Source organism: Vigna radiata, chromosome 1 (genome assembly GCF_000741045.1).
Source record: "Vigna radiata var. radiata cultivar VC1973A chromosome 1, Vradiata_ver6, whole genome shotgun sequence".
Lineage (NCBI taxonomy): Eukaryota > Viridiplantae > Streptophyta > Magnoliopsida > Fabales > Fabaceae > Vigna > Vigna radiata.
This window is the reverse complement of record NC_028351.1, coordinates 25,070,754-25,085,844: the sequence shown is the minus strand read 5'-3', so window position 1 is coordinate 25,085,844 and position 15,091 is coordinate 25,070,754. Positions and strand designations below refer to the sequence as shown.

At 31.6% G+C, this 15,091-nt stretch overlaps 2 protein-coding genes across 2 annotated transcripts; both read left to right on the top strand.

Moving 5' to 3' along the window:
* The first annotated feature begins 10,853 nt into the window (after positions 1-10,853).
* Positions 10,854-12,681, top strand: LOC106759971 (probable LRR receptor-like serine/threonine-protein kinase At1g34110). The gene is made up of 2 exons (XM_022780132.1): positions 10,854-12,515; positions 12,646-12,681. The coding sequence occupies exons 1-2, from the start codon at positions 10,854-10,856 to the stop codon at positions 12,679-12,681; spliced, it is 1,698 nt and encodes a 565-aa protein (XP_022635853.1).
* On the top strand, positions 12,546-14,247 carry LOC111241307 (receptor-like protein 12). Its single transcript, XM_022778852.1, has 2 exons — positions 12,546-14,079; positions 14,159-14,247. Exon 1 carries the CDS (start codon positions 12,693-12,695, stop codon positions 14,067-14,069), a length of 1,377 nt encoding a protein of 458 aa, XP_022634573.1. The 5' UTR covers positions 12,546-12,692; the 3' UTR covers positions 14,070-14,079; positions 14,159-14,247.
* Positions 14,248-15,091: the final 844 nt, after the last annotated feature.

Below are 15,091 nucleotides of genomic sequence, written 5' to 3'. Positions count from 1 at the left end.
ACGTTCATAGTTCATGTTTTATAAAATACTAAAAACTGAAATCTGTTGTTTTTATGCTTTTCAGGTCTTATAGAATTGTAAAAAATATCACAATTAATTAAAAAACAAAAAAAAATTGATTAAAGTCGTATATTTACAAAACTCGACGTTAATTTAATATCGTATATTAACAAAATTCGACGTTCGTCAAATTTTTTAAATTCGACATTGATTTAACGTTTCTTGATATGACGTCGGTCTCGAATTCGACGTGAAAGATCCAAAATATTTAACGTTGTACGCTCTTTTTGTACTCATATATATATATATATATATATATATATATATATATATATATATATATATATATATATATATATATATACACCTTATATACGTGTGGAGAGGACTAAGTAGATGTCCTTGTAGAGGTTCTTGTAGGAAGTAGCATGAGACAGTCAAGTATAAGAATGATAGATTAGGATTTTGTATATGTATGTATTTTAGAGATCTATGTAACTTTTATGTTTCATTTGAAAAGATGAATATTATAATAAAACTAGTATTTTTGGGATGTCACATCTCTCAACACTGTGTCCGATCGTTGGATGGTTTGTAGGTAAATTTTGTTGACTGGCTCAAGATGATGATTGGGAATACGCGTGCAGAAGAGGTGGGAGACCTTAACATTGAGACCAGGCCTTCAACAAGTGCCCATAAACATGCCCTTTTGACTGATTTAAGGTGTCCCGATCCAGATTCTGAGGAAAGACCAAATATAAGTCAAGTTGTCTGCATGCTTGAATAAGAGGAATATTACATACCCCGAGAGGTTTGATATTACATCACAAGAACTTTCCAACTTTGTTCAGTTCTTTTTATGTTTTTACAAGAACATTTCAGTTTGCTCCTCTGCAATAACACCATTAAATTCTTCTTGTTAAGAAACATGGTATCTTTATCTAATGAAGTGGCTGATATTTCAGGATCAAAGACGCCAGAAGAGTCAAACGGGGAGTATGGAGGTGGAGGCTCAAAAGGAGATTTTTGATACAAAGAAGAGTGACACTCCGGATTCTAAGTCCAATGGCAGAAGGAACCAAATGATGATGAATTGAATTGAAGATCAAAATTAGTCATTTTTAATGAACACGTTTCTTTTAAATGTGTATTTAAATAATTATTATTTATATTGAACACTTACTTGTATCAAAACATTTTTATTTTATACAATATTCAATTTTAGTTTCCAATTATTTTATTATGTGTTTTGTTTATTATAGCATTTTTTATCATAATCAACTAAATAATACAAAAAAAAAAAAAAAACCAATTTGACATGCATTTTGAGGTTTTGGAACCATTGTATGTTCCGGCAGTTTACAAAACCCCTGTAAGTTCTGATAGTTCGTAAGTTTCGATCAGTTCCGGCGATTCGTTGCAAATTTTGATAATTTATAAAAGTTTTGCAAATAGCAACGGTTTTTGACCAAAACCTCTAAAAATAGTAACAGTTTTGACCAAAAGCCCCGGTGATCACTATTGATTATACATTTACCAGAAGTTAAAATCGTTGGTAATGACAAAAATAACGCCTAATAAAATGCGTAAACAGACTTTGATATTTTAGCTTGATAGAAATTTCATCCAAAGACAAATTTGGGTGATAATTGAGGTGAATATATCGTTTACACCTAACGAGTTCTATGAGAATTTATACGACAAATTTTCAAAATATACAATGAAAAATACTGCTGAAAACTTGTTATGATTACTATACTTTTATAATAAAACTAATATGTAGTATATATATATATATAATAATAATTTTTATTGTAATAATAATATATCAATTTTTTCTAATCATATTTATCATGTTTTATTACCATAAAAAATATAGAGGTAATATTTCCTCTACTTACTCTCTATATATCAATTTATTTATTTATTTACTATCTTAACATATAAATAGTACTTGCAAATTGGGTCATCTGGCCTCGATCTAGTCTAGCTTACTACGGGTTAGTCACATAATTAATCAATCTAACTCGATTCATTTACTAACGAGTTCAAAAATTTGAATTTGATTCGACTTACACGGGTTGATAGGTTAAACAAGTTTACTCACTTAATTATAAATTTTTTTATTTCCAAAAAAATAACATTTTTTTAATTTAAATCTAGATAAATTTCAATCTAAAATGATATTAAAATCTATACACAATTTAAAAAAAAATATAATACAATCCAAATATAATCCAAATTCATCTTAAACTCCAAGTGTAATTAAAAAAAAAAAGAATTAAGTGGATTATTGAGCCAGTCCAACTCACTACAGGTTCAATCCAAGTAAATCAGACTCAAAATTGATTTGTATCGAAATTTTAATTCTTTTTTTAACCTATGACTCATGAGTTTACTATAATTAATATACGCATCTGTGCTTAAATATATAGTTGTATTTAATGGGTTCGAAAATTGAATGTGTTATTACATCATTGTTGAGAATTGAAACAATTACATAGACTTTAGAAGTCTTTGCAAAAGTTTTTGAATAAAGAAAATTTGGAAATTTAAACAATTCCATAGACTTTGAAAGTCTCCGCAGAAATTTTGTATATAAACAAATTCTGGAAATTGAAACAGATAGACTTTGAAGAATCTTTGAGGAAATTATGTATAAAGACAAATTAAACTTTCATATTCCATGCTTTAGTGAAATCTCATTCCTTGAGAAAGACCATCATTGTCATGAGAACAGAGAGGAGATGCGGATAAGAAAATGGAGGTGCTAAAAGACATTACAAAAATTACAAAATGGTGCGTTGATATATTAATGTAAACTTTGCAAGAGTTTTGAGAAGATCCTGTTTTTTATATTTTCAGCACTTACAATTTTTCCGTTCTTTAATAATTAACAAAGTTGTTTCAGCACAAGAAGAGGAAAGAGAAGAAAAAAAAAGGAAAAACATAGAGAAGAGAAAGAGAGAAAAAAGAGGAAAAGATGAAGAACAAGAAAAGGAAAAAAAGAAAAAAAAATAATCAAATCAAAATATTTACTGATTGATGAATTAAAATTATAAACCTAAATATAAAAGGATTAGGAGGTAATATGATTTAAAATTGTGCAGAAAGAAAGATGTTTTTGGGATCATGAACACAACCAAAAACTCATCACATAGATTATTAAGTTAGATAAATTGAAGATGAAAGCAACTTTGATGATATGAGACTACAACGCATGAAGCTAGCAATTTTAAAACAGAAAGCGTGGGTGAACTAGCAAATGTAGGGAGATACTACTTTTAGGTACTTTCACTCTAGGATTAGATGGAGAAGCATAAAGTACGAACTAAAAAGGATGGAAATATACAAGTTTTGGTGTGAGGAACCAAGGAAGCCGAAAAGTAGTGTAAAATAATTTTTGGAATAAAAGTTTAACGATAAAATTAGAACACATATTAGGCTTTAAATATTCATTTTCTATCTTTAACAAATGTGGATATTGAGGTGCAACTTGATGATATTGAGGAAATGGACATAAAATAAGCAGTTAATCAATGTAAGAGTGAAAAGAGCCCTCGAGCAGATAGTTTTAACCTTCAAGGACAATGTTATATATTAAAGCAGTAAACTAGTTCCAAAGGGTTGGGAAAATACTTAGAAGTTATAATGCGTCATTCATTAACATTAGTAATTAAAAAAAGACAACCCAATAGGTTTGGATGAAGGTAGGCCTATTTTTTTGGTGGGATGTATATATAAAATCATATCAAAGGTGCTAACAAGTAGGTTAAAGACAGTGTTTCCAAAAATTATAGATTGTTCACAATCAAGTTCATAAAAAGAAGAGGAAGGTTAGATAGTATATATGTAACTAATGAAGTTGTTGATGAAATAAGCAGGAAAAAGAAAATGGTTATAACACTTAAAAATGATTATGAGAAAACCTAAGACTCGGTGAGCTGGAATTTTCTGTATCATATGATGGTTAGATTAGTATTTCCTAGTAAATACTAAGGAATCATCTACAATGAAATCATCTACAATGTTAGTAGTAGGAAATGGGTGCCTAACTGAGGAATTCTAACTAAAAAGAGACTTTGAAACAAGGGACCCAATAATACCATTTAATTTTCTAATTTTAGTAGAGGAGTTGGTAGGAATAGTTAGACAAACACTACATAAAAACATATATAAAGGTGTTAAGGTATGGAAATTGAGGTTAATGTCTTACAAATTGATGATGATACATTATTTGTATGTAAAGCTAAGAAGAAAATTTTCATCACCATAAAAACTATTTTTAGATGTTTTGAGTTGGTGTCAGAACTAAAAGTAAACTATTTTTAGATGTTTTGAGTTGGTGTCAGAACTAAAAGTAAATCACTTTTATTTCATCATGTGTTACTCCATTCATGGAGTGCTAAGTTTTTAGGGCTATTCCACTGTAATTTCATAATGGATTCTAAGGTTAAGTTGAATTAATGTATTTGTTTCTTTTGATTATTGATTTGAGTTATTCTTCTTCTATGTCTTTCATCTCTCAATCATATTAAAAGCAATGATTTTTGTATAATAAGGTGTTTGAATCTAAATGCATATTAATCATATGAGTTCAAGGGTTTCTAGGTTTGATTGAGAATTTACTTCGATTTTTATTTTGGAACTTTCATATGATTAAACGAGTTTTTGCTATTAATTGAGAATGTACATTGGTTGGTGGTAATAATTTCAAATATAATTAATTGAGGATTTACTTTTATTAATTAGCTTTTAACTTGTTTGGAGATTTAAGAATAGACATGATTAAACACAATAGGATTTGATTGAGAATGTACTTTGGTTGAATTCATTGTGAATAATCTAGAAAGGTCTTGCATTTGATTGAGAATCTACTTTGATTAATTGTAAGATCGCCCTTAAATTAATTGAGAATGTACATCGATTAATTTGAAACTCCAACAATAATCAATTGAACAATAATCTGTGGATAACCGATGATGAATCTATCTTGGAATACATTAACTTCATTAGCATAGTTTCTCACTTTTATTCTTGAGCATTGCATAGCATTCATAAGAGTCAAATATTGAAAAGCAATTCCGTATTCATTAGGAGACGACTTCGGGTTACTTTAATTCTATCTACTTGCTTGAATTCTACTTGTCAATACTAAAGTTGCCTTGAAAAGTAGAATTAATTTCATAGCTTCAATGACAGCGTATCAAATTTGGCGCAGTTGTCGGGGAATACAGTTAGTATTTTGAATATTTTGATTTTGATTTTGATTTTGATTTTAATCTTTATTTGTTTTTTATTATTTAACGCAAATACATTTAATTTAGTTTGAGTTATTTTGTAGCCTTTAATTATTCTTATTGTTAGCAAAATCTTTGTTCTTGTTTTAATTAAGAATTTCTCTTGAGAAATACTTAAGGCTAGTTTGAATATACTTTAGCTAGGAAAGACTTGGTACTTAAGTTGTCCATTGTGACGCACCTCTCTTTCCTAAGAGTGGACCCAAACAAATTCTCTCTTATCTCTTATTTGAAATCTTTCTCTAAAGCAAGAACAATTGAAGAAAAAGAAGAAGTCAAGAACAAACAACTTCTAGTAGACTGCGTAGTGCATGACCCGAGCTGATCCAACGAAATTTTATCAAATTAACCCGGAAGTTGAAACAAATTTACCTTACCACCTTCATTATCTCTAGTCACAAATATACTATCTAATCCTTTACCTGATCCTAACCCAAACAGAATGACACAAAGAACTATCAGACAACTAGCCACCTCCCACAATACAGTTATCCGAAGTAACATTGAATACCCTAATGAGGAGTGAGAGTTGAGACTTGACCTATTAAATGCCTTACCAAAGTTCAATGGGTTATCAAGGGAGAATCCACACAAGCACTTAAGACAATTCCACATGTTGTGTGAAAATTTTAGATCTCTCGGATCATAATAAAGAGCCTTAAAATGAGAGCTTTTCCTTTTACTCTTCAAGGAGCAGCTCAAGATTGGTGGTATTATCTCTCTGCACGGATTACAAATTGGGAAACTATTGAAAGACTCTTTCTTGAAAAGTATTTTCCTGCATCCAAATTATCTACCATCTGTAGAGAAATCCAAGACATAAGATAAAGAGATAAAGATAATCTTAGTGAGTATTGGGAAAGATTCAAGAAACTGTGTGCTTCATGCCCTCAACTCCAAATGGAAGATTTCGTTCTAAGCTTTTATGAAGGCTTAAGTCCTATTGATAGGTCATGGGCAGATGCTGCAAGCGGAGTATCTTTCTTAGACTTGTCACTAGAAGATGGTATAGATCTCATAGAACGGAAGGCAATAGACAATCAACAGTATGGAACAAGAGAAAATTCGGTGACTTTGTTGAAAGGAGTACATGAAATTGAAAATGGTTCAATCGATGGAAAGAGGATAAATGAAAGATTGAATAAGCTAAAGAGAAAATTCGACGAGATTGCAAGCTTGTTTAAAATCTCAACTTCACAAAGTGCTAAGAAATGTATGTTGAGATTGTTGACAACACAAACTCTATATCAAACTAGTTTTTGATGATGACAACACAATGCTTAATAATAGTACACATGTTGCTGCATTACATGTTCTTATTCTGAATTAATTGTCATATTTGCTAAACATGTTTTGATGTACTATGATGTATGTTCCTATGATTGATTGTGTGATATATTTGTGGAACATGCTTGTATGGAAATGTGCAATATGAACTGATTGATTAAAAAAATTTTATTTCATATTTCTGGAAGTGAAAGATCACAAGCACCTTTATGAACTTATAATTGTGTGACAAAGTTCTAGTCCAGTCGAATACACCTCTAATGAATTTGACTATGCTAAAATCATTGTACAGATTTTGAGAATCAGTGTTATGTGATATTTTGAGTTGAAAAGAATTTCAAAGTGTTTTTACATGTGTCAGTCGACATTGTATAATGCATATTCGACTGTTTTTGATCTGTTTGGAATTTTGTTATGCTTACATGCTCCAACGACTATATTTTTTAAAGTTAGTTAAGCACCGATGACTTGGTCAATTGTAATGAATGTGTGTTGATTTTTGTTGACTGAGAGCCTATATGTTGACTGTCTGTTATAACTGTTTTAATACAGTCGACTGAATTAGTAGGCTATTCGACTGAGAAACAATCTGTCTAATAGAAAACTATAAATAGACAAAACACGAGTTGTTATATGACTTTTGATGATCTGACATTTTCATTTCTTGTTTCAGATTGAATTCTCTGTTTTAACAGCTCCAAGAATTCTCCAAGAAGACGGTGGTGATCTTTCTTGAGAGAGATTCAAAGGGAGAAGGCAATTGCGTTGATTGCTTGATCATTATCTACACGAAGAAGGTGCTTCTTGATTGATCTTTGAAGGCTTGACATCCTGTGAAGACTGCTGCGTTGATTGAAGGCTTGGCAACACCTGTGAAGTCTGCTGTGATAGGCTTGACATCCTGTGAAGAGTGTTGGTTACACGTTGAGGATTGTTCGACATGGGTTCAGATTGCAGAAGAGGGGATTCTTGCTGCAAATCTGGTTTTGTTGTGCAGCTATATTTTGGTTTTGGGTTAGAGAGGAGATTTATATTTTTGCGTGTGGCTTCTATAAATTCCTTGTTGTAAAAACCATAACCATTATAGTGCATTTGCTTCTTGGGTTGGAAGGACACTGGGTAGGCATTGTTGGTCGAAGCAGTATAAAAACCAGTATTTGATTTTCTCTAGCCCTGCACTTTTTATTTCTAGTCGACTTTATCTGTTTAGCATTCAACTACGTTTTTCTGCTGCATTGAATTTTCATTACTTGCATTTCAAGAAAGATAAAAAAGCTTTATACTTTTGTATAAAGATTGCGAAAAGATTTTGTTTTTGAACTAACACCAATTCACCCCCCCCCCTCTCAGTGTAAAACGAAGCCTACCTGTTTCTCAACAATGTAGACTTTGCATTTCAACTGACCATTATACTGATGAATGTCCTAGCTTGGTGGAAATTACTGTGGAAAACATATCTCAAGCTTTTGCTGCAAACATGTTTGGAGGAAATAGACCATACTATAATTATCATGATTCATCCTCCAATAGGTATCAGTAGAACATGAAACCTTATGTTCCCCCTCAACAAAGGCAGCAATCTAAACTTGAAATGTCGTTACAAGATTTCATGAAGACAATACTTGAGCAAAATTCAGAAATCAAGAAATCAATTGCAGAGTTGACTCAGAGGGTGGATAAGTTAGAGGCTAAGGAATCAAATAAACTGGATACACAAATAGTTATCAACCCGCATAATGTAAGTGTTGTTACTTTAAGAACGGGTAAGCAAGTACAAGGCTCTGAGGGAGCCCAAGAGCATGAAAATAAGGAGAAAGAAGACACACATATTGATGAAAATGAAGAACCAAGTTAACCATCACATGAGATTACCACTGATAAATCTAGGTTAGTATCTTCTAACTCTTCTTCTAAAAATTCTTCTTCATCTTATTCTCCACCTCCTCCATATCTTAATCGGTTGAAGCCGAGAAACAAAAAGATGGAGGAATTAGACGAAGAGATCTTAAATACTTTCAAAAAGGTGGAGATCAACATTCCCATGTTAAGCAAATCCCTAAATACGCCAAGTTTTTGAAAGAACTTTGCACAAATAGAAGGCGTTTTAAAGATAATGAGGTTGTGAATTTGGGAAGAAATGTGTCAAGCTTGATTAAGAATCATATTGAAATACCATGGAAATGCAAGGATCCATGTATGTTTTTTGTTCCTTGTGTTATTGGAGATTCAAAGTTTTACAATGCCATGCAATATTTAGGGGCTTCCATAAATGTAATGCCTTTATCAGTGTTTACTTCTATATCTCTTGGACTTCTTAAGACTATTGGTGTGGTCATTCAACTAGCCAACCGTAGCACAATTAACCTTGTAGGTGTGCTTCAGGACGTGCTTGTCTGAGTAGACAAGTTAATTTTTCCTGCAAATTTCTATATCTTGGATATGAAGGATGATGAAGGAATCAACCCAACAACTATTATATTGGGAGAAAGCTATTATAGATTATCAAAGAGTGAAAGAGTGCAATAGGCTGGACTTTAGCAGATACTCCTGGTACTAGCCCTTCTTTTTGAATGCATAAATTACTTTGGAGGAGGATGCTAAACCTGTGAGACACCCTCAAGGAAGACTGAATCCTCAATTGATGGAGGTTGTAAAGAAAGAGGACACCAAGTTGCTACAAACAGGTATTATATACCCCAATTCTGACAACACTTGGGAGAGCCCTAGACATGTGGTTCCCAAGAAACATGGAATCCCAATGGTTAAGAACGAGAAGGACAAGTTGACTCCTATTCAGGACAGAAGTGGTGCACATAATTTAGTAGTTGACCATCTTAGTAGGATTGAAAAGGGAAAAGATAACATTCCGATGCAGGATGACTTTACTGATGAAGTCCTACTAGCATTCCTTCCACCATGAAGGAGGTAAGTACCCTCATACTTTTTCTTTGCATTCTATATATTAAGCATACATTGAGGACAATGCATAGTTTAAGTGTGGGGGTGTGGGGGAAACAATTAACTTTGTTCCTTATTTTGTTTGGTTTTTAAAATAAATATTTGCAATGGATTTGAGAGTTTGAATCAGTAACTAAGATGATCATATATAAAAAAAAGAGTCATGTTGATATGAGTGGATTGCTTTTATGATTTGTTGATTGGGTTGACTTAAGAATTTCCTGATTAAATATTTTTTGAAAGGAATTTAAACCATGTGAGTTTTGGGCCTAATGATAAGGATAAACTATCCTGTGCCATACCTATTTTTCTTGTGTGATTTGTCCATGTTTTGTTGATACTCTAAAATTTAGTTTGATTCTGTGTTGAACAATTGAGATGAATATGTATGATTTGATAGAATTGATGCATTTCTTGTATTAATAGCTATTTATCATCCATGATTATTACTGCCACGTGTATTAGTAGTTATTACCTTTTATTATATTTTTTTAAAAGATAATTATGTTTTAAAATAAAAAAATAAAATAAAAAATAGTTGTTTTTAAAATAAAAAATAAAATAAAAGGTAATAACTTGGTACACTTATTAACTTTTACTTTGTATATAAATTAAATTTAAACTTATAAAAAAACAAATTATTATTTTTTTTTTAAAGGACGTATACCAATTACGTTCAAACATAACGTAAACAAATATCCACAACTAAGAAAGACGGAGACAGTGAAACATTATAAGAAAATTATTAAATCATAATTAATTTTAAAGAAAAAAATTATTTAATTTAAATATTAATTACAAATTCAAAATTATTAATATCAAAAATAATATTTATTATAAATAGAAAATTAGAATTAATTTATGAATTATTGTCTAAATTAATTTTTAACATTAACTATAAAAAATTTAGTTATTAAATAATTAATTTTTAAATAATCTTTAATTTTAAAATAAGAAAAATGCTTGATATTTTTTAAAAGTTAGAAAAAGAAAAACAAATTTAAATTGAAAGCCAGCGAAGGGTAGTTAAGGAAATAAAATATATAACGTAGCGTATGGGTTCGTATTGCAGGAGACTATCAGCCATATAAATCCTATTGTAATGAATAGTTCACAACATGTTTTACTATTATTATATCCTCATCAACAACTACAGAATGCCTAATTATTTTCTGAATGTGTTTTATGTACTTGTGCTGCTCTTCTTACCTGCTGCAGGATCCATTCTCGGATTCAACAGTACCGCAGAAATAAAGTGCATTGACAGGGAGAGACAAGCACTCCTCAACTTCAAACTTGGCCTCATAGATGCCTGTGACATGCTGTCAACATGGAGAGATGATGACAACAGTCGAGATTGTTGCAAGTGGAAAGGCATTCGATGCGATCCTCAAACAGCTCATGTTACCATCCTTCGTCTCCGGGGTTCGAATACAGAACATTTGGGAGGTGCACTCATATATCACTTCATTGTTTCCATTGCAAAATATTCAACATTTGGATCTCAGCTACAATAGTTTTGTAGGGAGTCACATCCCACAACTCATGGGCTCACTAACTAATTTAAGATATCTCAATCTCTCCTATTCTGATTTTGGTGGTAACATTCCTACCCAACTTGGAAACCTTACACATTTATTGTCTTTGGATTTAAGTCTCAATTATTTTCTCCGTGGAAATATCCCTTATCAACTTGCAAGCTTTACAAGTTTAACGTATCTCGATCTCAGTTATGATATTCTTGATGGGAAACTCGCTTACCAATTTGGAAATCTGTCACAGTTGAGGTATCTTGATCTTAGCGAAAATTCCTTTTCTGGAGCACTCCCTTTCCAGGTTGAGAATCTTCCTTTCTTGCAAACTCTTAGACTTGGGAATCTTCCTTTCTTGCACACTCTTCGACTTGGGGCTTATTTTCTCTGGCACAATCTTACACTTGGTGGTGGTTTTGATGTCAAACCTAAGGATGCAAAGTGGTTGTCTAATATGAGTTCCCTGACACATCTTGCCATCAATGGTTTACATAACCCTGAATGGTTGCAAATGATTCATAGTCCAAAGCTAAGAGAGTTGAGCCTAGTTTACTGTTTTCTTTCAGATACCCATATTCAATCTTTGTTTTATTCACGTTCCAACTTTTCCACTTCTCTTTCCATCCTCGATCTTTCTTCTAATATGCTGACATCCTCAACATTTCAATTATTGTCTAAATTTTGCCTTAATCTTCAAGAGCTTTATCTTTCTGATAATAACATTGTTTTGTCATCTCCAGTCCACTCAACCTTTTCTTCTCTTGTGATCCTTGACCTTTCCCATAATAAGATGCCATCATCGGTCTTTCAAGGTAGCTTCAACTTCAGTTCAAAACTTCAAAATCTTTATTTGCGAAATTGTAGTCTTAGGGATGATAGTTTTCTCATGTCAGCTATTTCAATTACGAATTTTTCTTCTTCTCTTGCCTCGCTTGATCTCTCCTCAAATATGTTGATATCATCATCCATATTTTACTGGCTCTTCAATTCCACTACCAATCTTCGTACACTTGAACTTTTTCATAACATGCTGGAAGGTCCCATTCCAGATGGATTTGGGAAAGTAATGAACTCTCTTGAAGATCTTGACCTCTCAAGTAACAAAATTCAAGGCGAGATTCCATCTTTCTTTGGGAACATGTGCACATTGCAGAGTTTAGACCTCTCAAACAATAAGTTGAGTGGGCAAATTTCTAGCTTCTTTCTAAATTCTTCATGGTGCAACAGACACGTGTTTCAGAGATTGTGGTTATCTGGTAACAACATTACAGGAAGGCTCCCTAAAAGCATTGGATTGCTATCTGAATTGGAGGGCTTGTACTTGGATGGAAATTGCTTGGAGGGTGATGTCACCGAATCCCATCTTTCAAAATTTTCCAAATTAAGGGACTTATATTTGTCAGAGAACACCCTATCTCTAAAAATAGTCCCTAACTGGGTTCCTCTTTTTCAAATAATATATTTGGGACTAAGATCTTGCAAGTTGGGTCCTAGCTTTCCTAGTTGGCTCCATACTCAACGCTCTTTATTTTATCTGGATATTTCTGAGAATAGTCTTAATGGTTCAGTACCAAAATGGTTTTGGAACAACTTGCATAATGTGAGATATTTGAATATGTCTCAGAATAATCTCAGTGGTAAAATTCCTAATAATATATCATGGAAGCTTTTCGAAAGACCGTCCATATCTCTGAATTCAAATAATTTTGAAGGCAAAATTCCGCAATTTTTACTACAAGCTTCAGAACTAAGGCTTTCTGACAATAAATTTTCAGATTTGTTTTCATTCACATGTGACCAACGCACATATGCAATGGCCACTTTGGATTTATCAAACAATCAATTGAAGGGACAACTCCCACACTGTTGGAAATCTGTAAATCAGTTAGTGTTTCTTGATTTAAGCAATAATAAATTGTTAGGGAAGATTCCTGTGTCCATGGGCAGCCTTGTTAAATTGAAAGTCTTGGTTTTAGGAAACAATAACCTGACGGGTGAATTAGCTTCCACTTTGAAGAATTGCAGCAATTTAATTATGTTGGATGTGGCTGAAAATATGTTTTATGGCCCAATACCATCATGGATAGGAGAAAGTATGCAACAATTGATAATATTGAACATGCGATCGAATCATTTCTCTGGAGATCTTCCTATTCAACTCTGTTATTTGAAGCACATTCAATTCTTGGATCTTTCGAGAAATATGTTATCAAAAGGAATTCCATCATGCGTAAAGAATTTGACTGCAATGACTGAAAAGAACATCAACACAAGTGACACTCTACATCGTATATATTCGATCAATATCACCTATTATGAAATATATGGCGTTAATGGTGACGAATATTACACCCTTAACATAAGCTTGATGTGGAAAGGTGTGGAACAGGGATTCAAGAATCCAGAGTTAAAGCTTAAGAGCATTGATATTTCAAGTAATAATTTAAGTGGTGAAATACCGAAGGAGATTGGATATTTGGTTGGGCTAATTTCTCTTAATTTATCCAGAAATAATCTGAGAGGAGAAATTCCTTGTGAGATTGGGAATTTAAGATCACTAGACTCCCTTGATTTATCAAGAAATCATTTCAGTGGGAAAATTCCTTCTGCTCTTTCTAAAATTGATGGTCTGGACAAACTAGACTTGTCACACAACTCTCTTTCAGGAAGAATTCCAAGGGAAAGACACTTTGAAACCTTTGATGGGTCTAGTTTTGAAGGAAACAATGATCTTTGTGGTGAACAAGTGAGAAAAAGTTGTCCTGGAGATGGAGATCAAACAATAGTAAATCTTTCAAAAGCTGAAGCAATGAATGATGATGAAGATAGCTGTTTCTATGAGGCATTATACATGAGCATGGGGATCGGATACTTCACTGGATTTTGGAGCTTAGTAGGGCCAATGCTGCTTTGGCGTTCTTGGAGGAATACTTATCTGAGATTCCTTAATAAATTGACAGACCGTATATGTGATCGGTCGTATAGAATGTGACGAGAAAAAGGTATGCTTGTATCTACTATTCAAATTCACGATTTATTCACTATTTATCTCCTGTTTTAGTTGAATGTAATATTTTATAGGTAAACAATATGGAGTCCTGAGCCAGAAGATTGCTTTGTAGGCTTTTAAACATGAATTTGAGGAAGAGTAATGGGATAAATTTGGAAAGATTTGAAGGTAAAATTTGTATGGTATATTTTAAAGAATTTGAAAATGAGAGTGATTGAATTTAAATTTGAAAATGAGAGTGATTGAATTTAGAATCAAATTTATTAAAGTTTGTAAACGATTTAATTTATGTGATAAATAAAAAGTTTTAAAAAATTAAAATATAAGATTAATATTTTCTATATAAAAATTAGTATATTATTATTAATACTATTATATATATATATATATATATATATATATATATATATATATATATATATATATAACCTCCGCAAGACATTTGAAAAAAGAAGATAAAAGAAAAAGTTAGATTTGTAAAATTTGATACTCTCATATCTTCACGTATATGTGGAAGTATACATATATGATAAAAAAACTAAAAAAAATTACTAAACTAAAATAACTAAAGAAAATAAAGTCAAATAAATGATAAAGAAAAAAAATAGAGAAAAGGAAAATGTTAGTGATAAAGCAAAAATAAATAAAATAAGAATCAAAATGATAAAAATTCTAATCGTGTTCCTCGACAGCAGTGCCAAATTTGATAATGTTGTAGTTGACGCGATCAAATTAATACGACTAAACTATAACAACTTCAGTATTACTAAAATAGTAGCCAAACAATTTAACCTTAAATCATCTCCCAACAAATAAAGATATGATTTCTAACATATTAGTTCTTATAAAAACTATACAAAAGAGACTAGTCAAATAAAATAATATAAGTAACAAAAGAAAATAAAAGATTAAAGAGAAAAATAAAAAAAATAGAAAGAAATTAGTTTTAAAAAGATAAAAACAATGATAAGAAAAATAGGTTGATGTCACTATTTTTTTTTCAA